Consider the following 21,664-nt stretch of genomic DNA (forward strand, 5'->3'; position numbering starts at 1 on the left):
GAAATAAAAAACAAGTGCAATTAGCTTGTCTTCCTCCAACCTCAGCTGCTGCTCATCAACATCTTTTTCGGGTATATTACCAAGTTCAAGTGTGGCTTGGTTATCAGCTAGACCCAAAAGACTGGGGCTGGAAGTTGGTCAACAATACATTAGAACCAATTCAGACTTTACTCCCACCTGCGCCGGAAAAACTGCTAAACACTATTTTTTGCAACTGTAAAAAGGGATGCATTGCTAAATGTGGTTGCAAAAAACTTGGACTATTTTGTTCTCTCGCATGTACAAATTGTCAAGGCTGGTCGTGTTCTAATGTTGAATCACCAACAGTAGAGGATTCGTTTGATATCAACGAGGAGACATACGATACATAACTTTTTGCGCAATTTACTTACACCCAGAATGAAGAAGAAGAAGAAGAGGGAGATCAAGAAGAAGATCAAGAAGAAGAACAAGAAGAAGTATTTGAAGATTATAATGTGTATAAGTGTCCTTGTATTTATGATTTTCAGTAAGAATGTTAGCATCTTTTTCAATTTCACTGAATTCATTTCTCGTATTTTGAATAAATTCTGAAAGCGATTTTATCAATCATGTTCTCAACAACAAATTGTGCTGCATATTTTGTAATGATTTATTTGTAGCATTGATGCGCTGTAACAATTTATCTCACAATGTAGTTAATAATGCAGTCTCATATTAATCGAAATAAACTGACAATTTTTTTGCCTCCATTTTTCTCATAGGTTTTTAAAATACGGACGTACTAATTTTAATAAGAACAACAACTTTAACATACAACTTTGGAAGAAAATCAAACTAATATAACGCACCTGAATAGGATTGTTTGCTTTTACACAATTAAAATTTGATTCAGAGATATTTCTATAATATGTTCGGTTTCTCTCTGTATTCTCTACTTTTATTACTTTATCTATGTATGTATAATACGTAGTAACAATAGATGAAGTTTTGTGATCATGCGAAAATTCGAACTCAGAATCGATTACTGATCACGTTTTAATAATCTAGAAAAAATGTGTGTGTCTATGTGGCTGTGTGTTTGTGTGTCTGTGTGTCTGTGTATTTTGGAGATTTTTTGAACACCTTTAGTCATATCAAACTGAAACTTAGTATCCGTTACTGAAATTTTTATCGACACGACTTAAATTTTTTTCCAATTTTTAGGTTGACCGGAAATGGTACCTCCCCTTATAGGTGTCCACTTTTTTTAAGTTTTTGAATTCAATTATCTCCCAAACCGCTGACTGAATCGGACTGAAGTTTTTTTACACGTAATAGAAATAATAATACTTATAATCTTATATATTTTAAATATTTTTATCTAAACCGGAAGAAGTACTTTTACTCTCGAGAATCGAGATTTTTTATGTTTTTCTCAGAAACTGTTTAGTTTATTCAACTGAAATTTCATATCTAGAATTTTAAGCTTAATAACAAGTGATTTCTAAAATTTGGTAAGTATCCGTCAACCATAAGTGGCAGTTTACTCTTGTTCGATTTTTTCAATTTCAAGTATAATTCTTGTATCAATGTAATGACAATAAAAAAATCACTACCTTTTATTAACCGGAAGTGGGATTTTTTCCTCTTTGAAAGGTCAAAAATGTTGTGCCCACTACTCTGTCCACACCCCTCAACGTATCAAGCTGAAAATATATAGTTCTATTCTTTATGTACTAACTTAGAGCTGATAAGGTTTTGGTCATAATTCGTTAACCGGAAGTACTATTTTTTTTAAAACAATATTTTTTTTTTTTGACCTTTTAAATTATTTTTATTTTCTTGATATTCCAAGAGTATAATACTGATAGTGATTTTAAGTAATAAAAAAAAAATTGAACAAAATCTGACAACCGAAAATGCTGTCATACATAGTTATAAGTAGTCACCGGAGCCTGAGGGGGCCGCGTATTGTTCAAAGGTTGTAAATGCATTGTTAAAGGTTTGCCGAACAATGGATAGCACTGTGACTATCCTACATCTAGTTATAAGTATTTCAGAATCTGTCTATACTGTTCAATATCGAATTTTGTTTTGTAACCTTCTTATATTCCTCAAATACATAGATAAAGTCACATGGGTTGGTCAAAAAAATGAACCATTTTTTCAGATATACATATGTATGCTCTGACCACAATGCTAAATCCATAGGATAATCATTAAGAGCCATTACAGTATCATTTTCACCTTTGCTTTCTTCCTCATTTTCTTTTTCAGAAAACTGTTCTTCAGTTCTTTCAGGAGTTTGTTCTTCAGACGTTTTAGGATTCTTCTCATTATTTTTTCCAAAGGGGTTCTTATCAGTTTTTCTACAGGGCTGCTTTTCGATCCTTTCCAGTGGTAGGTCTTCGTTCCTTTCAGAGAGCTGCTCTTCAGTTCTTTCAGAAGACTGTTCTTCAAGTTGTTCCGATATTCTGGCATTTTTATGTTATTAGTTAGCGACATTTTATGTAATTAGTTAGCGAATTCTTTTGTAGCAGTGAAATTTATCTAGAAAGACCAAAAGTCACCCTAGCATTAGATGAATTAAAATGAGATATGTATGTAGCTTGCCAACGATTATTATTATCAAATGCTCATACAGGTCAATAATTTTCCTTCCGTATTCTGCGCGCGCACATTACTACTGGAGCCTAAAAGCCTGTTCCTCTTGTTCCTGTTGTATCCTGCTCACGCAATTTAAGTGAGTATGTACGTGAGTATGTACCGTTTACCATGCACCATTTTTTTATCTTTCGACTTAAGATCTTTCGATTTTCGATGTTTGCCTTTCGATATTTGCGTTTTCTGTAATTTAACATTCTGTCTCGTCACGGAGACCGACATAGTACATATGTACATATGTATTAGTAAATGTTAATATATTTAACTAGTGTTTTTACCCGGCTTATAAATAAACAATCTAATAGTAAACATTTTATTAAATTTATTTGAATAGTTTTATTTTATTTAAATTTATTTGAATATTCATTTGTTTTTTTACTAAATTGAACATCACAGAATCTACGACCCAAACAAACACACATACATACATACATACAAAGTCTCTTTCGAAATTATATATTAGATTGATAATTGATACGACATATTGAGACACAACAAAAATAAATGTTTTATTTTTTAACTCGTTCTGAATTGTTATGATCTGTTTTTCGCTGTTCTGTTTTGTCACTGTTCTTATTGGACATGTTCTGATGACCGCGATTGTCGATATCTGCAATTTTCGTTGACCGGTTTTTTGGTGCCCAGTTTCCCAAAAGGGTGCCGGCCACTTAATGTAAAAGTTTTAAAAAATGCTTGTTAAATGATATTACTTGTCTAATATTACAATCATGACAAAGAATGTTAAATCTACCTATTTATACCTTTCCTATTTTGAAAGATAATGCATTTTAAATTTCCCCCAAATGCGCCCTATCCCATCGATCCCCTATCCCAGTTTGAATGAATTAATATCCAAAAATAATTTCAATGTGATTAAATACACATGAACAAAACTTTTTATCCATAGCGGGGAGAATCTTTGTGTAGTGAGAGGGATGAGGTTGAAGGTGGTAAACCTACATGACGCACGCTTAAGCAGAACACGAAAAGGTTTAAAGGGGGGGGGGGGAGGTGCGGTTAAGTTTGCGTATTTGCACCTCTTTTTGCCGAGTGGAGACCGCAGAGGGGTTAACAAAAGGAATGAATAATTGCGAACGGACGAACACAAAGCTGGAGCGAAGCTCCAAACCAAATTGGATAGTCTTCTAGCGGATGTAGCATGTTTAAAGTGACCGTACCATGCTCTTACTCAAGCAAAAACTACTTTTTAATATGAGGCTTTTCGCAACTTAAATGAAACTACCTAATGCGGTAAGTACAGGTCGAGTTTTTATACCGGAAGCCTAAATTCTGCGATTAGTCTCGCAGAGTGATAGATACATATGTAGTATTTACATCTTAAATATAATATTATACATACGTACACATATTTTTTTCCTATACATCAAAAAACAGTTCGCCGTCGATCGTTGTCGATCGATGACCCATTCGCACCGGTATTAGCTCTTCCATAAATAATATTTAATTAAAAGTACCTAAATGGTCTTAAAAAAATCTGTCAACAAAGTTTGTTCCTGTAGTGCTATTTTTAATTCGTACTTATAAAATACAACCTGCATTACCCGGCTTCGCTCAGTATTTATAATATAAACCGCTTAAACATGACTAATCTAATAAACATTTTATTAAAAAAAATAAAAATAAAAAAAAAATAAAAAAAAATCAAAAAAAAAAATTAAAAAAACACCAAAAAAAAAATTTTTTTTGCCTTCTAGGGCTTCGCCCTCGGTGCCACCCTGAGCCTTTGCTTTCTAGGGCTTTGCCCCTCTGCGCCCCCCTTAGCTATTGCTGTTTAGGGCTTCACCCCTTTGCGCCCCCCTGCGCACCCTTCGGGGCCCCATGCGGCTACGCCCCCGCGGGGATGAATCCATTGAATCGAAAAAAATTAAATCGGAGCCAATGAATCGAAAAAAAAATAAATCAATAATGTGGAAATAAAAGGAATCCCTTCAAAACGTCTTCAATATTTTTGACTCGATCTCCAAAGCTGTAAATTGTAATATTCCAAAATCACAAATTAATTATATCACAAGAGTACCCACCCACACTTTGGATAAACTACTTGTAGTGAGCTTCATCAACAGATATATTAAAGAAAACTTTGTTGCGACTACCCGAAAGCACAAGAATCTCACGGTTAACGATATAGGTGTTGGTGTTGATAATACCAAAATCTACATAAACGATCAATTAATTCTAATTATTTCATTACAAAATTATTTAAAAACACATTGAAAAAAGTTTGTGACCACTATATCGTTGTATACAATGACGCACATTGCATACAGCGTACAATGATGTAGCGCACACAACACAAATTTGTGCTCTACTAATACGAAATTTTTCCTCACAATTTTACCGGTTTAAAATTCACCACACATCCAATTAACCCTTTTAAACGAAATCAAAAAATAGTGTGGCCAGAACACTATCTTAATAAACATGTTTCAATAGAAAATACTCAATATAATATAGTATTAACAGTGGGAAAAAATCCCAAGTGAAAATACGTTATTTTGACTTTTGATTTGAACTGAACGACTACTTAGAGAGACTTGAAAGCTGAAAAGTACTTCAAATGAAAGATAAAATACCCGACTGTAGATTTCAATATTCATTTAGAACAGAAAATTAACATATTTTGAGAAATCGACCGAACAACACCAAGATATAGAAAAATCGCGCGATTTAAAAAACACATATATCTCCGAATCTCGAGCGAATCAACACTTTTTATTACCAGATTCGTGTTCACTGGGCATAGATCTATAAGAAAAGTCATATCTCGTCTCTGAAACATTTTTCGTGTCGAACAGTGTAATTCTATATCTTTATTTATAATTACTAATGCATGTTCATTTATATACATATGTCTATGTTTACCTATGCATGTAAGCTTATACTTCTATCTTTACGCAATCTATCAATTCTACCTACATATATGTATATTATGGCTTTTATTTTCATTATTAATTATTGGTTCTTTCTTATATTTCTAAACGCACTTTATTTTCAATTCTATCGTCAATTGTCATCTAAATCATTGATTATCATTGTTTATTATTATATTATGAACAAATACTTGCCAAATAAATATATATTTCGCTTTATTAATTTTATTATAATTCAATTGGTATCACGAATGATGGTTTGCTCGGTAATTCCGTATCACTTCTATGGATGCAAGTACATATGTGTGTATTTATATACATATACACATAACTGCTGATATTTATGCTTATGGATATCTACACATCTATCACTACGTACTCATGAATTGCCAATACAATTTACGTTTTACAATTTATCCGATTTTTATTACATTGCTATATTTTATTCTGTGTACTTTCCATGTTCCTTATTTCCATATGCTTGTGATTATGAATTTTTATTTTGATGTATTTATTTTGTCTTTTTGTTTTTTGTTATATATTATATTATTTTTTATTATTTCATAATTTTTATCATGTTGTTATCGTTTTATTATTCTTATTATTTTGATATTTTTATTATACTGTTATTTCTATTTTTTTTCTTTTTGTTTTCTCTAATTATCTTACTCTATTATTATTTCAAATGTTTAAGCTTTTCTTTTTTTACCTATATGCGAAAATTTTTAATGGTTTACTTAAAATAATTATGTTTTTTTACTATAAATCTATGTAGCGTAATAAACTGTAAATTTTCCAAATAAATTAATTAATTAAAATTTCGAAGAAATGCTGAAGTTTTTACAACTTTATTTTTTTCAAAGCCTCCAGTAAAAACAAAAATAATTGTATCTATGCAAGTATACCCTAATAGAAACTATTGCTAGCCTTTACAAAGTTGTGGAATCAGTAATCTGTTATACAACAGCTTCACCTATTCACCTGATTCAGAGAAAAAGTATCAAACAACAGCACGTTGATTTGTTTTGTACTTCTTTAAAATATGTCATTTCCCTTCAAAATGAAACATGAACTTTCAGTGCATTCAATTCAATGCTATGATATGGAAAAAAAATCTTATACTGTTAAAAGTTCGTTTTAATTTTGACTTATGTAATTTAAAAATATTTAAAACGACTAACCACTATTCCGACGATGGCAATAGCAGCTCCCATAGTGCCGGCTGCCATATAAACGTTGTGCAATCTGTCATGATACAAAGTCATGGGTATTCTAACTTCTCTGACACCCCCTGCACCATCCGCAACATCCGTTTCCGTCTGAGGGCCCGTCGCTTCTCCCACCGACTCCATGACAAAGTCCTCTGCAACAAACCAATGTAGTTAGGATGTTTGGCATTTTGTTCAACTTATTTTAAAAGCCACTACTGTGCATTTTAATGTAAATGAACATACCTTCACATGTCTTGCCTGTATATCCTGGACGGCAGGCGCAATAGAATGAGTCTACGCTGCTCCAGCATGTCCCTCCGTTAGCGCAGGGATTTGTGTTACAAGTCTGTTGACAATGAATTTTTATTAGAACATTCATTCTACAATAAAACAATTTATTTTGTCTTCAAATACTTATTTTTCCGCAGAGGTTGGAAATTAAAAATAAATAGGAAACTTTACAGTGACGCAACTGGTGTATTCAATTTATATATTACTAGTGTTCTGCCCGTTGTTTTCAACGGGTGGTTTTGGAAATAAATTGATACACGAATTAAAATAAAGTTATACATATGTTATATATAGTGTAAGGTAATTTATAGGCACGCGTGCACATAATATTAATCGTCATAAAAAGTGCGCGCATTACTCGACCACAATCGAGCCCGTTCGAAATGATGAATGAAATGTGTGTGTGTGTGTGTGTGTGTGTGTGTGTGTGTGTGTGTGTGTATCTGTCACCCGTAGGGTTTCTGGACTCGACCCGGCCCGGTAATGACTTAAAACCCGGATTCGGGATCCGGGCTTCAAAACCCGCCGGATCCAGGTATTTAAAATTTCGAGTACTAACGTAAAGATTCAAAATGATTTTCAGTTGATACATTGAAAATATCCAAATATGTATGTCATACTTATAGATTCTGCGTGTACATGATTCATATATGACCTTATTTGTTCGGGAACTTGATTTTACGACTTGTGAGTTCTGAGATAACTGCGAACAATGGAACAAAGAAATTTAAATTTAGTATAATTTTGCCTATATTTTTGCATTATGATATACTGTATATTATATTATATTTGTATTTGTTTATTATATGTTTTTTGTATGTTTTTTATTACCTTCTATAATATTTTTCCAAAATTGTACAGTAAAACAAAATAAAAAAATAAATTAAATTTGAATTTAAAATCCGGTTAAAAGTTTTTGATTTTGATTTTGGACTCGGAACCGACCCGGATTCGTTGGGTTTTGAAAACCCGGGTTTTCAGAAACCAGTCGCCCGTAGCTCAGCAAGACGTCTCATGACGCGATACCTACATACATATGTACAGACGTAAATTTCAAAGATTAATTTTTATTTAATTATCATTTTTATACCGTCTGAGTGACTTTCGATTTGAAGAACTTTTTTTATTTTTAATTCTCTATTACAATAAGTATTCTTTTCTAAAGTGGTAAGTTCAGATTGTAGAAATTTATTAACTCATTATGGGCCGAGCCGTAAACAACTTTCAAAGATTTCATTCAAAAGCCGTCATACAGCGTGTTTTTAAATCCTCCAATCCTCCAAAAAAAAAGTATTATTTTAAAGATTTAGTTTCAAACTTCCAACCATATGTAGATATCATAAATACCACCATACATATATTATTATCACTGATTTCACTGGTTCACTATATATAATACAATATTATATATTGCCTATATGTATATTCTATGTATATATCTCGTGTAGCATACATATGTACGTACGTACGTTTCAAATTGAATCTTTCGTTTATTACGAACAAATATATATTACGAATTGATATCGTTTATTACGAAAAAATATATACAAATTTTATAGAAAAATTGAATATAGCGATCATTATAATTCGATAAATACTGACATGATCATTTACATGGTCGAAGACAACTATAATTAATAAGCTATATTTCAATTTTAAATTTAATTGATATAAAGGCTTAGAATTTAATTGATATTTACGAAATCAAAATATATAAATATAATCTTTTACCGCTACCTTCCGAAAAAAAAAAGCGAACTTTGATAGAGTTTTCGGAAAATTTGAGCGCTCCTTAATGAGTTAATATTCTATTTTGGTATAATCTAATGAGTGATATTTAAAAATTTGTGGATATGGTATTTTATGTGAATTTCGTATTTTTCACTATATCACTATTTATTCACTTCAATTCTACTAATTAAAAAAATACAAATGAATAATGAAAAGATTCTTAAATCATCAATAAACTGTTTAATCTTTTCTGTCTAGTATGTACACATTAAACTACGTCGATTCATTGTTGACTATTATAAGTGAACTATCCTCTCACTCGGACAGTTGATGTCAATCGAATGATTAATAGTCACATGGAAATGACCGTGTGTCGTCGATGTTTTCAAAATGGCTAAACACAGAGATAGGATGACAACGTACATAGTGTGAGGACAATACTAATAGAGGAATGCTTGTGGAAATTGTGTGGATATGACAAGTTGGAAAACAGGAAATGAGGCCGATATTATCGGTCCAAAAGCTTAAACTTTGCGTTTTGGATAGGCCGAAGGCATCGCTTTTGTATTCGTCGAATAATTTATACGCTTGTTTGTTCTGACTGAAATTCGCAGTAAATTTTCAGTGTTTTCATATCAAAGTAAAATTATTAAGAATATTCAAAAGATATTCAATTTAAATGAGTGACAGTTGGTCGTATTAACTATCACTGTAATCGACCCAATTTCAAAAATTTAGCTTCTTTAATAATTAACATTAATGTTAATAACACTGTTCGACAAATGACGACTTTTAAAATGTTACGGAGACGAGATATAACTTTTCTTATAGATCTATGCCCAGTGAACACGAATCTGGTAATAAAAAGTGTTGATTGGCTCGAGATTCGGAGATATATGTGTTTTTTAAATCGCGCGATTTTTCTATATCTGGGTGTTGTTCGGTCGATTTCTCAAAATCTGTTAATTTTCTGTTAAAAATGAGTATTGGAATCTACAGTCGGGTATTTTATCTTTCATTTGTAGTACTTTTCAGCTTTCAAATCTCTCTAAGTAGTCGTCCAGTTCAAATCAAAAGTCAAAATTACGTATTTTCACTTGGGATTTTTTCCCACTGTTAATACTATATTATATTGAGTATTTTCTATTGAAACATGTTTATTGGGATAGTGTTCTGCCCATACTATTTTTTGATTTCGTTTAAAAGGATTAATTGGATGTGTGGTGAATTTTAAACCGGTAAAACTGTGAGGAAAAATTTCGTATTAGTAGAGCACAAATTTGTGTTGTGTGCGCTGCATCATTGTTCGCTGTATGTGCGTCATTGACATTGTATACAACGATATAGTGGTCACAAACTTTTTTCAATGTGTTTTTAAATAATTTTGTAGTGAAATAATTAGAAGGATTTGAATTTAATAATTTATTGAATACGAATATGTATAACGTAAAAATAAGTATCATTACATTTTAAGCACCCTAATAAAAATAAAAATAGACATGGAAAATAAAAACAAAAATCAAAATGAAATTGAATATGAAGTACTTTGTACCTACTTAAAAAATATAATGCTTTCGAAACAAAAATATTTTTTAGATTTTTGTTTTTATTTTCCATGTCTATTTTTATTTTTATTCGGGTGCTTAAAATGTACTGATACTTATTTTTACGCTATACATATTCATATTCAATAAATATATTATTAAATTCAAATCCTTCTAATTACACTGTTCGACAAATGACGACTTTTAAAATGTTACAGAGACGAGGTATGACTTTTCTTATAGATCTATGCCCATTGAACACGAATCTGGTAATAAAAAGTGTTGATTGGCTCGAGATTCGGAGATATATGTGTTTTTTAAATCGCGCGATTTTTCTATATCTTGGTGTTGTTCGGTCGATTTCTCAAAATCTGTTAATTTCCTATTAAAAATGAATATTGGAATCTACAGTCGGGTATTTTATCTTTCATTTGTAGTATTTTTCAGCTTTCAAATCTCTCTAAGTAGTCGTCCAGTTCAAATCAAAAGTCAAAATTACGTATTTTCACTTGGGATTTTTTCCCACTGTTAATACTATATTATATTGAGTATTTTCTATTGAAAAATGTTTATTAGGATAGTGTTCTGGCCACACTATTTTTTGATTTCGTTTAAAAGGGGTAATTGGATGTGTAGTGAATTTTAAACCGGTTAATTTTCGAGCAAAAATTTCGTATTAGTAGAGAACATATTTAATAATATATTTATTGAATACGAATATGTATAGCGTAAAAATAAGTATCAGTACATTTTAAGCACCCGAATAAAAATAAAAATAGACATGGAAAATAAAAACAAAAATCAAAATGAAATTAAATACGAAGATAATGAACATTTCAAAGATAAATAATTGTGAAAAAATAAAAATATATCTATATTAAAATAAAATATTATGTTATATATGTTCTGATATTGAAATATCAGAACATATATAGGAATAAAAACAAAATCAATTTTAATATCACACACTCAAATTTTTTACGTAAATATACGTTTAAAAAAATTAAGTCTATAACTTCGATCCGTAAAATTCTATGGTTTTATCAACACCTTTCGAACTGAAAGACCTCTCGAAGGGAACTGAAGTACAATACGAATGTATAAACACATAAAAGAGGTAAAAAGATCGCGAGCATAGTGAGTCATCGACCATCGTATAGCTCGTGCAGCTTCACGCTTCACAAGCTACATATATGTACAGCGCACGCAACACAAATATGTTCTCTACTAATACGAAATTTTTGCTCGAAAATTAACCGGTTTAAAATTCACCACACATCCAATTACCCCTTTTAAACGAAATCAAAAAATAGTGTGGCCAGAACACTATCCTAATAAACATGTTTCAATAGAAAATACTCAATATAATATAGTATTAACAGTGGGAAAAAATCCCAAGTGAAAATACGTAATTTTGACTTTTGATTTGAACTGGACGACTACTTAGAGAGATTTGAAAGCTGAAAAGTACTACAAATGAAAGATAAAATACCCGACTGTAGATTCCAATATTCATTTTTAATAGGAAATTAACAGATTTTGAGAAATAGACCGAACAACACCAAGATATAGAAAAATTGCGCGATTTAAAAAACACATATATCTCCGAATCTCGAGCCAATCAACACTTTTTATTACCAGATTCGTGTTCACTGGGCATAGATCTATAAGAAAAGTCATATCTCGTCTCCGTAACATTTTTCGTGTCGAACAGTGTAATTAAATACATATGTAGCTTCGTTAATAATATGTATCGAAATTATTTATTTCGCATTTAAGTTTTTTCAATCATTAATTGGACTACATCTGTGACGCAACCAATTAACCCTGATAAATTTATTTACACTGAATTTTAAATCAATTGGTTTTATTTCCTGAATTCTGTACGGATCGGTAGCTCTTCGTGACCGGATATCCGGGAAAAAGTTAACGTTTTCCCAGTGCGATTTGATTTGTATCAGCGCGTGATTGCGATCAATGCCGACCAGATTCAATTTCGGTGAACGAAAAATCAATCGAAACTTTTCCCAAGAATTTGATTAAAAGCGTTCGCTAGTATGGCTTCACAAATATACTTTCAGTTGGATCAATATTGATATACAAAAATATTGTAATGAGAAATGCAAATGTGCGCTGTATTGTTGTGCACACAATTTACATGAATACATTTGAATCAAACCAGTTTGGCCAATTCAATACAAACAATAGACTTATGAATAGGTATTATTGGAAATTTTCAATTCACTTACCGCAGCCGCTGGCATCAAACAATCAGGACCGGCATAGCCTCGAGGACACTCGCAAGAATAGTTATTGCCACGATCCATGCAATAGTGATGGGCACTGCACGGATTCGGAGAGCATAGATCCACCTGTACAAAATTATTCAACATGAGAAAGTATTACTAGGAGCTTTTCAAACGAGAAACGTCTGTGTGTGTCAGGTAGGCAACTCTAAGCACAGAACTCAAAAGTCCCGGTAAAATTCTTGAATACGTTTAGCGCGGAGATCGACATACGCACGGGCAAATAGAAAAGTTACCAGATAATCCGTTAGAGTCGAAAGTTCCGACAAATTCAAATTTCACCGTGACTCGAGATAAACTTTCGACTTGGAATATGTAAAGATGTTGTTTGTTAGTTTGTATGTACGTTCGTTACATTTGTTAGTCTGCGTGACTGCGAAAACTTCTAATTAGAATTTATTCGCAATTCGCGAAACACATTCTCTACTAGAGGAAGTTGTCGAGAGCAAGTCCCAGCGGTACACGTACCTTAATATGACATCTTTTTCCAGTGAAACCTCTTCCGCAGGTACATGTGTAGGAGCCAACATGGTCGGTACAAGTTCCACCATTAATACAGGGAGATGATTGACATTCGTCATATTCATACTCGCAGTGATCTCCAGCAAAACCTGAAACAACGCAAATTCAAAAATATTTATGTCATACTGTAGGAAAATATTTTCTTTACTACACGCAATGATAGCAGGCTTTAATACGAGTTGATTAACTTACAACTTTTGTTTATAAGTGCAATATGCAATATGCGGGCAAAAGAGATAACTCTTTGCTCCATCACAAATTATTATCTTGACGAAACGAAATCCCAAATACCTCCTCGATTTTTTATTCATCGATATAGCGGCTGGCGGTTTTCCCTTAAAAATCCCCAATGACCTTTAAGCTAGAACCATATAAATGCAATAAAGGATGAAAATGCGATGGAAAAGCATATATATCTTCATTTCTAAACGATCACGTGTGGGAAATCCTTTTGTGTCCGCTTTTAGGTCCCACCGACAAAGCGAGCATCCGGGATCGGAATCGTTTAGAAATAAAATACCTTACTACCGATACAAACGGTCTAAATTTACTATTTATATGTAATTATTATACTGTATTATATGTAATTATTATATATATATATATATATATATATATATATATATATATATATATATATATATATATATATATGTATATATATATATATATATATATATATATGTATATATATATATATATATATATATATATACATAAGTAGACTATATTACATTTATGTATGTTATATCCTTGACGAGAACTGACAGCTGACCTAATTAACAGACTAACACAGCTGGACAGGGAAAGTAGAAAAGTAGGATTAAAAATTAGCGTAGATAAGACCAAACTAATGTTCAATAGTTATTGCATGCCTGATAGCATCCCATTAGATGATACAGTAGAAGTAGTACATAATTATTTATATTTAGGTCAAATAATTGACATGTCTGCTAGTAAAGATGAAGAGATAAAGAGACGTATGAAATTAGGATGGAGTGCATTTGGACGGATGAACGCTGTTTTTAAATCAAAAATGCCGCTCTGCCTGAAGAAAAAGATCTTTGATCAATGCTTTTTTCCAGTGATGACGTATGGATGTGAAACTTGGACACTGAACGCCAAGATGCTACATAAAATCCAATGCACTCAAAGAATTATGGAACGCTGTATGCTTGGCATAACGAGGAAAGACAGAAAGCGGAACACGTGGGTGAGAAGTATGACAAGAGTAGTGGACATAGTGGATAGAGTGAAGAGATTGAAATGGCAATGGGCGGGTCACGTAGCTAGGAGGATGGACGAAAGGTGGACAAAAGAAGTGCTTGAATGGTACCCGAAAGAATGCAAAAGGGTAAAAGGAAGACCGCAAGGAAGATGGGTGAACGAAATTAGAAAAATGTGCGGGGTGAGATGGGTGAGTGTTGCGCAAAACAGAGACGAGTGGAAGCGTGTTGGAGAGGCCTTCATCCAGCAGTGGATGGTGAATGGCTGTAAATGATGATGATTATATGATACTATTCATGTTTCACTTATGTTTATTGTATGAAACATATATATTTTTAATGTATATGTACATACGTAGTAACAATAGATGATGTTTTGTGATCATGCAAAAATTCGAACTCGAGATTTTTTCTGATTCGAACTCAGAATTGATTACTGATCACGTTTTCATGATCTATAAAAAATGTGTGTGTGTGTGTGTGTGTATTTTTATAACCTTATATTTTTTAAATATTTTCATCTAAACCGGAAGTAGTACTTTTACTCTAGAGAATCGAGGTTTTTTATGTTTTTCTCAGAAACCTTTTGGTTTATTGAACTAAAATATCATATCTAAATGTTTAAACATAATACCGAGTTATGTATACAATTTGGTAAGCATCCTTCGACCGGAAGTGGCAGTTTATTCTTGTTCGATTTTACTTCCACTACTTTTTTCGACCCCTTAAGCATCTGTGTTCTTCACGAAAAAATTCTAGTACAATTGTTGTATCAATGTGATGAAAATAAAAAAAATCACTAAATTTTATAAACCGGAAGTGGGATTTTTTCCTCTTAGAAAGGTCAAAAATGTAATTAATAAAAAGTATTCAATGATAAAATTTTTATTTTGTGATTAGCAATTTTAGCATACCGAAATGTCAAAAAACTTTGACGGTGTCGTGAATTTTTCGAATCGTAAAGAGAATATAGACGACCGGGCTGATGTATTCTGCCCCAAAGAGACCTTAACGCAGCCAACTGAAAGCGACCTTCTATAAACGGTAAAAAGGATCTTTTTTCTCTGCTTCTACAGTGCCACTCTCAAGTGCCAGAGAAGCAGGTAAACTGAAGCCGGCGACTGCCCCGAACTGAATTCTGAACCGTTTCTGTTCACAGTGCGGTAAGCGGGATAAATAAACACGAAATTAACAATATGCAAAAAAGTTGTTTTTTTTGGTTACTAAAAAAATCTCGAGTTCGAATTTTTGCATGATCACAAAACTTCATCTATTGTTACTACGTAGATAGATAAAGTAAAAATTTATATGATTTCAATAACAAAAATTCTATAAATCAGTACCTTACTGTCGCCATGCATTTGAATTGTATTTCTAAGAATTTTTTGTCATATATTATAAAATATATTATGTACATATCCATTTACATACATATGTATGTACATATGTATATGTGTACATTGACGTGAGATTTTAATCTGAGGAATGTGAAATTTCGAATAAAATATGCAATGACTGCGGATGGCATGGGCATAATAAGTCGATTCCATTATAAAAAGAAATATACATATTTTGTGTCGATTTTCCGCTCGAATCAGGATAAATCTGGCGGATTTGGCGTGGAGACGCCCGTCGAGTGGGCCGCCATCACAAATGGAAAATATTACCGGCCAATTTCCATCGAGAGATGCCGTTCAAACGTTCACCCTTTTGAATAATGGATGCCATTTTGAATCTCTTTTCGTTTTTTCCACCCTCTTTTCCCCCGAATCGTCGTTTGCGCACACCGACCGACCCCTTAAGCGAAATCAAGCGCGGCTGAAAGCTCCCCGCATAAAGATTTAATAAATTTCGTTCGCGTGCCACCGAACGGCGAACGGCTCCTCTAACGATTCGCCGAAATTGAAATCGGAGAATGAATGTTAATGTTTACGTTGAAACAAAAAGCTTCAACCTCTCATCCCATCCCCCTAACATCCAAACTCCCCCAGTCACTTGGACCAAATGCTTTCCACTCTTCCACTCCTGATGTTCGAAAGACGATAAGTTCAATATCTCGTCTCGCTCTTATTTCCATTTCCATATAGACGACTCGAATATTTACTTAAATAGACGATAGAATAGCTTTTTCTATTAAATTCATATCCATTTTGGAATACCTATGAACAATTGTGAAAGATCATAATTTTTTCACATTGAGTGTAAATAATCATCAGTGTCAGTTTATGATCACGTGTAATTCATCACACACATATGTACAACGTGCGTCTATTACTAATTAATATCGTACAGTGCTCTATTATTAATTAATCATTCGTGTACGTTCATAATATAATATAACACCAATTACATTATACATATATAAAGACTGTAACCTGTGTGTGTGTGTGTGTGTGTCCTAACGCTAGCCGAACATAATGAACGAATCGATAAAAAGCCTCAACTTTGGTTAAATTCATTCGCAGTCTCGAACCGGTGACCTCTCGAACACAAATATCCTCTTATAGGTATATTCGAGTTGGGCGTTAACCGATTACGCCATGGTCCGATTTGAAATTGTCCTTTTTTTTAACATTAATTGAAAATTTTCGTTATCGTCATATAAAAATACGTAATTATAATAATTTTATTTAGTGAGGCTTAAAACCATTTTTTTTTGTTTTTATATTAAATTAAATATAATTTTTTAATTAAAATGAATTATATTTTAGCGATATTTGAAAAATAAAATGAATTTCGAAATATAAATAAAAAAATAAAAACCAGCTCGGGTTTCGAACCCGTGATGTCTTGCTCTAGACGCCAACACTCCAAAAAAGGAGCCACGGCCTCTCTAAAAGAATGTGTTATAAATGACACATATAATGTAACCAGGTTTTTCGAGCTATATTATTATTCAAGGTAGCGAGGTCAATGACCGAAGTTTGTTTATAATAGATTTCGTTTATAACACGACCAAATATTTACGTTGACCTCTTGACTAAAACCATTTTCACGAATGCGTTCATATAAGAGTAAGTATATATAATTTTATTTAGCAAGGATTTTAGCTTTTTGTTATATTAAATTATTTAACATATAACTAATTTATTATTAATATTAAATTAATTATATTTTAACGATGTTTGAAAAAAAAGAGGATAGCGCATCGAACACAACCTATTTCTTTATATATAACATAGAACTTTATTTTAATTCGTGTATAAAATCTTTTCCGAAATCACCCGTTGAAAGCAACGGGCCCAAAACTAGTAAAGTATAATAAACAATCAATAGCATGATGTATTGAGTCCAAAACTATCGCATTTTCATTTTGAACGTTCACATTTTAGGAGTTTCTTTTCCTTTTTTCTTCCAATAATATTTATAAAAAAATCAATTCAAAGTCATATATGTATATTTGATGAATTATAAATAAATAGCCGATTTATTTTTACCTTTCAATAAAGCTCTATTCATATATTCTTGCAATAAGTCCATACTTTTTGATTTTTATTGTATTATAACATTTAGTTTAAATTCAGAACACCAAATATAAAAATTCGGATGTGACCATAAATGAATATTCATGAGAATACGTTATGTATAAAATTTATTAAACAATCGTCAACCGGAAGTGGCAGTTTACTCTTCTTCAATTTTACTTTCTCTATTTTTTTCGACCCTTTAAAGATGCGTGTTTTTCACGATAAAATTCAATTATTATTCTCCTATCAATGTGATGATAATTAAAATAAATTACTATATTTTATAAATCGGAAGTGTGATTTTTCCTCTTAGAAAGGTCAAAAATGTTGTAGCCACGAGTCTGTCCACATCCCTGAACGTATCAAACTGAAAATTAATATTTGTATTCTTTATTTACTAACGAATTTGCAAACTGGAAGTAGTAATTTTTTTTAAATAATATTTCATTATATAATATAATATTTCATAAGTAATAAAAAAAACTAAACAAAATCCGACAACCGGAAGTAAAGTTTTTTTTAATTTCGTCCACCCATCCTCCTTTATGGCCCTCCTCCACCATTTTTATATTTTCTCAAATACCATTCGATTTTTCGTCCGTTCTTCTGGCTACGTGACCCGTCCATTACCATTTCAATATTTCCATTCTCTCCATTATATCAACTACCCTTGTCATAATTCTTACCAACGTATACCGTATTATATCTCTCTCAATATGTCAAGCATACAGCATAACATATTTCTTTGACTACATTGGACTTAATGCTAAATTCTGTTGCTCAATGCCGTATACATACGTCATCCCTGGCAAATACATTTATGTATGTATAATCATTCAATTTGATCAATCAAAAGTAAAAGTATAAAATAGTTATGTGTTTAATTAAAATTTAGCTCAGATTTCCAAAAGCTTATATTGCGTCTTATGTGAAAACTAAAACATATTTATAATTTAGAATTACCTGGTTGACAGTAGCACTTGTAACCGTCCTCTTGATCTACGCAGATCCCGTGTACGCACGGTGATGACTCGCATTCGTTGAGAGCATGCTGGCACAATAAACCCGCAAATCCTCTAGGACAATCGCAACGGAAGAGACTCATGTTTCCGGAACAGGTGGCGCCATTCTGACACGGTGACGAGCTACATGGATCCACCTCTTCCTGGCAATTCTTCCCCGTGTAACCTGCAATCAACAAACAATTTGAACGGTCAGTAACCAATCTTTGTTCATGCCAGTTTTACGTCACAGACAGTCCGTTTTAACATCGGCGACATACCAAAAGGGTTACGTTTATCCTAATAATAATCGATTGTCGGTAAAGGAAGGGTTTTCCTGGTAACAAGGCAACAAAGACGTGTCACACGTGATGTGGGTCAAACGACGCACAATGAGAACCCCTGCTAGGTTTCAATTCTGAGATTGTCAAATCGACTATCACAATATGACCGTTGATGATACTTACTGTATTATGAAAATATATCAAAGGCTTATTTACGAGATATTTAATATTTCATAAATATATAATATTATATGAAAACTATACGTAAATACATATGTATATATTTACGTATTTATATTATCAGAAAATAAGATTTATATTATCCTAACATAATATGTATGTATGTATATACATATGTACATACATATATACATATATGAAATCACTCAATTGTGAAAATCGATGGTCAATTAACTGGTTAGATTAGTACGTACATATGTATATACTACATACGTTTGTATGATTAATGCTATTGCGATACATAGGTGAATCGTTCATATTGAAACACGGATAGTGAATCGTAAAAAGATTTTTCCATGTTTTCAAAAAAAAAAATCGCCCATTTTTTTCTATACCCACGTATGCATATATGGGTGCACATATGAGAAATATCAATGGAGTTATCCAATTTCTCTAACAGTCGGTTTTCAACAAAAAGTCTTTCAATACATACTGTATTTACGAAAATCACATTTTCATTGAATTAACGCTTTATCGTATCGTATATAATAAAAACAATGTGTCGGTAAATATGTATATATACATATATATATATATATATATATATATATATATATATATATATATATATATATATATATATATATATATATATATATATATATATATATATATATATATATATATATATAAATATGTGACAGACGATGGACCAGTATAGGTAACCAATCACAGCCGAGTATTCGAGACGCCGGGAAGCATGGTAGTGGGTAAGTGGGGGAGGGGGGTGGTGTAGAACGTCACTCGAATTTGTGCCAGGAGCGCTGGCCACGCCGGAGGTGTCGGGGGCGCGGAGGTGAAGACCCCGGAGCGCCGGAGGTGCTCTGGGCGTCAGGGGCGCTGGGGGCGTCGGGGGCGCTGGGGGCAAATCCCCCAAGGTCCCGGAGGCGTCGAGGGCGCTAAGGGCATAGGGGGCGCTGGTGGCGTCGGTGAGGCACAAAACGTATCACTTCGTAATTCGTAATTTCTAATTCATGCATCAATTTCTTTCCGAAACCAGCCGTTTCGATTTTGATTCTGGATTCTAGAGATGCACACACACACATTCATTCATAATTTCAAACGGGTTAGATTGCTACATGTATAATGTGCCACTTTTTATTACGATTAATATTACGTGTGCGTAAATTACCTTAAAAATATTCCATTACCAACAATTCAAAATACTGTAAAAGCTTATTTATGAAGACATGTAATAATGGTCTTCCGGAAATTTTGAATTTTGAAAAAAAGTTTTATACAGTATGACAGCATTGAGAATAAAAATTATCTATCTATCATCGTGTATCTTACAGGAAATTCATGCGAAGCATCATAAATATTTAGTCAAGGCTGAACCAGCTATTCTAATCTCTAAAAAGCAGACCCTCCTTGACCTTTTTAGCCGTTGGCGAAATTTGCAAGTAATTATGCCGCATCAGGAAATTGCGAAGCGTCGAAAAAAGGTTAAGTCGTCATTGTGTATGCACGAAATGTGCGCTCACTTTAATACTGTATGCTAATGGCCGAACACGCTCACGGCACTTAAAATGTTAACTAAGTTTCAGAACGCGCTTTGAGAACAAACTCATCGCTGGGGGGAGAAGGTAGAGATATTTGGTCAACGTCAGCTTGTATGTTTGACCACTTAAATATAAAATTGTACACGTGTGTGTGTGTGAAATTTTTATTATTATGTTGGAAGTTATTGAAATAATTGTAAAAGAGTGCCATATTCGCTCACTATATATTTACATATATATGTATGGTACATATGTTTGTATCAAAGAAAACGTGTATGTATTGCATCTATACATAATTCACACTTCAAATATTCTAGAAAATGGTAGAATGAAATCAGTCATATGAAAAATCTTAATAGTGTTTGTGAATATAAAAACTTGGAATGAAAGATATTTTTTGGTGGTCACGGTAAAATATTTATAATTTTTTTTACATTATAATACTTATAAAAATGTCACAGAAAGAATTTTCATATATTTTTAAACTTTATTCAATTTGACTAAATCAATATTTTTGTCAATATTGTAATGTTGAATTAATGCTTCATAACAAATGAGAATTTTAAGCACTTTTCCATTCGACAGTATTTTTGAGACTAGCGTGTAGATTGAGAAGGGTCTCTAAAACTTTCTTCATTACTCCTTAAGTTCTATCGTATCTCGAGAAAACAGTCCCATTAAAAAATAAAGTAAAAACAGTCTTTCGAAATCCACTTCTACAGTTTTTCATTCCTTTTCAAGGCGCATCCGAATTAAAGTTTTTTTCTCTTTTCATTTTACGCCGAGTGATTAACTGTGACTGTAATTAAAAATTGTCGACTCG

General features: G+C 32.4%; 2 protein-coding genes across 2 annotated transcripts in view; both read right to left on the reverse strand.

The window, feature by feature from the left end:
- Positions 1-21,664, reverse strand: part of LOC143912339 (uncharacterized) — a 976,232-nt gene that overhangs the window by 640,272 nt on the left and 314,296 nt on the right. The window lies entirely within an intron of this gene.
- wry (delta and Notch-like EGF repeat containing weary) overlaps positions 1-21,664 on the reverse strand; it is a 103,718-nt gene that overhangs the window by 5,787 nt on the left and 76,267 nt on the right. Inside the window, exons 8-12 of the mRNA XM_077438443.1 lie at positions 18,778-19,002; positions 13,068-13,210; positions 12,543-12,665; positions 6,971-7,073; positions 6,698-6,879 (exon numbers count right to left, since the gene is read on the reverse strand). Coding sequence (XP_077294569.1) covers positions 6,698-6,879; positions 6,971-7,073; positions 12,543-12,665; positions 13,068-13,210; positions 18,778-19,002 — 776 coding nt within the window. The remainder of the gene's footprint in view (positions 1-6,697; positions 6,880-6,970; positions 7,074-12,542; positions 12,666-13,067; positions 13,211-18,777; positions 19,003-21,664) is intronic.

Source organism: Arctopsyche grandis, chromosome 1 (genome assembly GCF_051622035.1).
Source record: "Arctopsyche grandis isolate Sample6627 chromosome 1, ASM5162203v2, whole genome shotgun sequence".
In the NCBI taxonomy this organism is placed as follows: domain Eukaryota; kingdom Metazoa; phylum Arthropoda; class Insecta; order Trichoptera; family Hydropsychidae; genus Arctopsyche; species Arctopsyche grandis.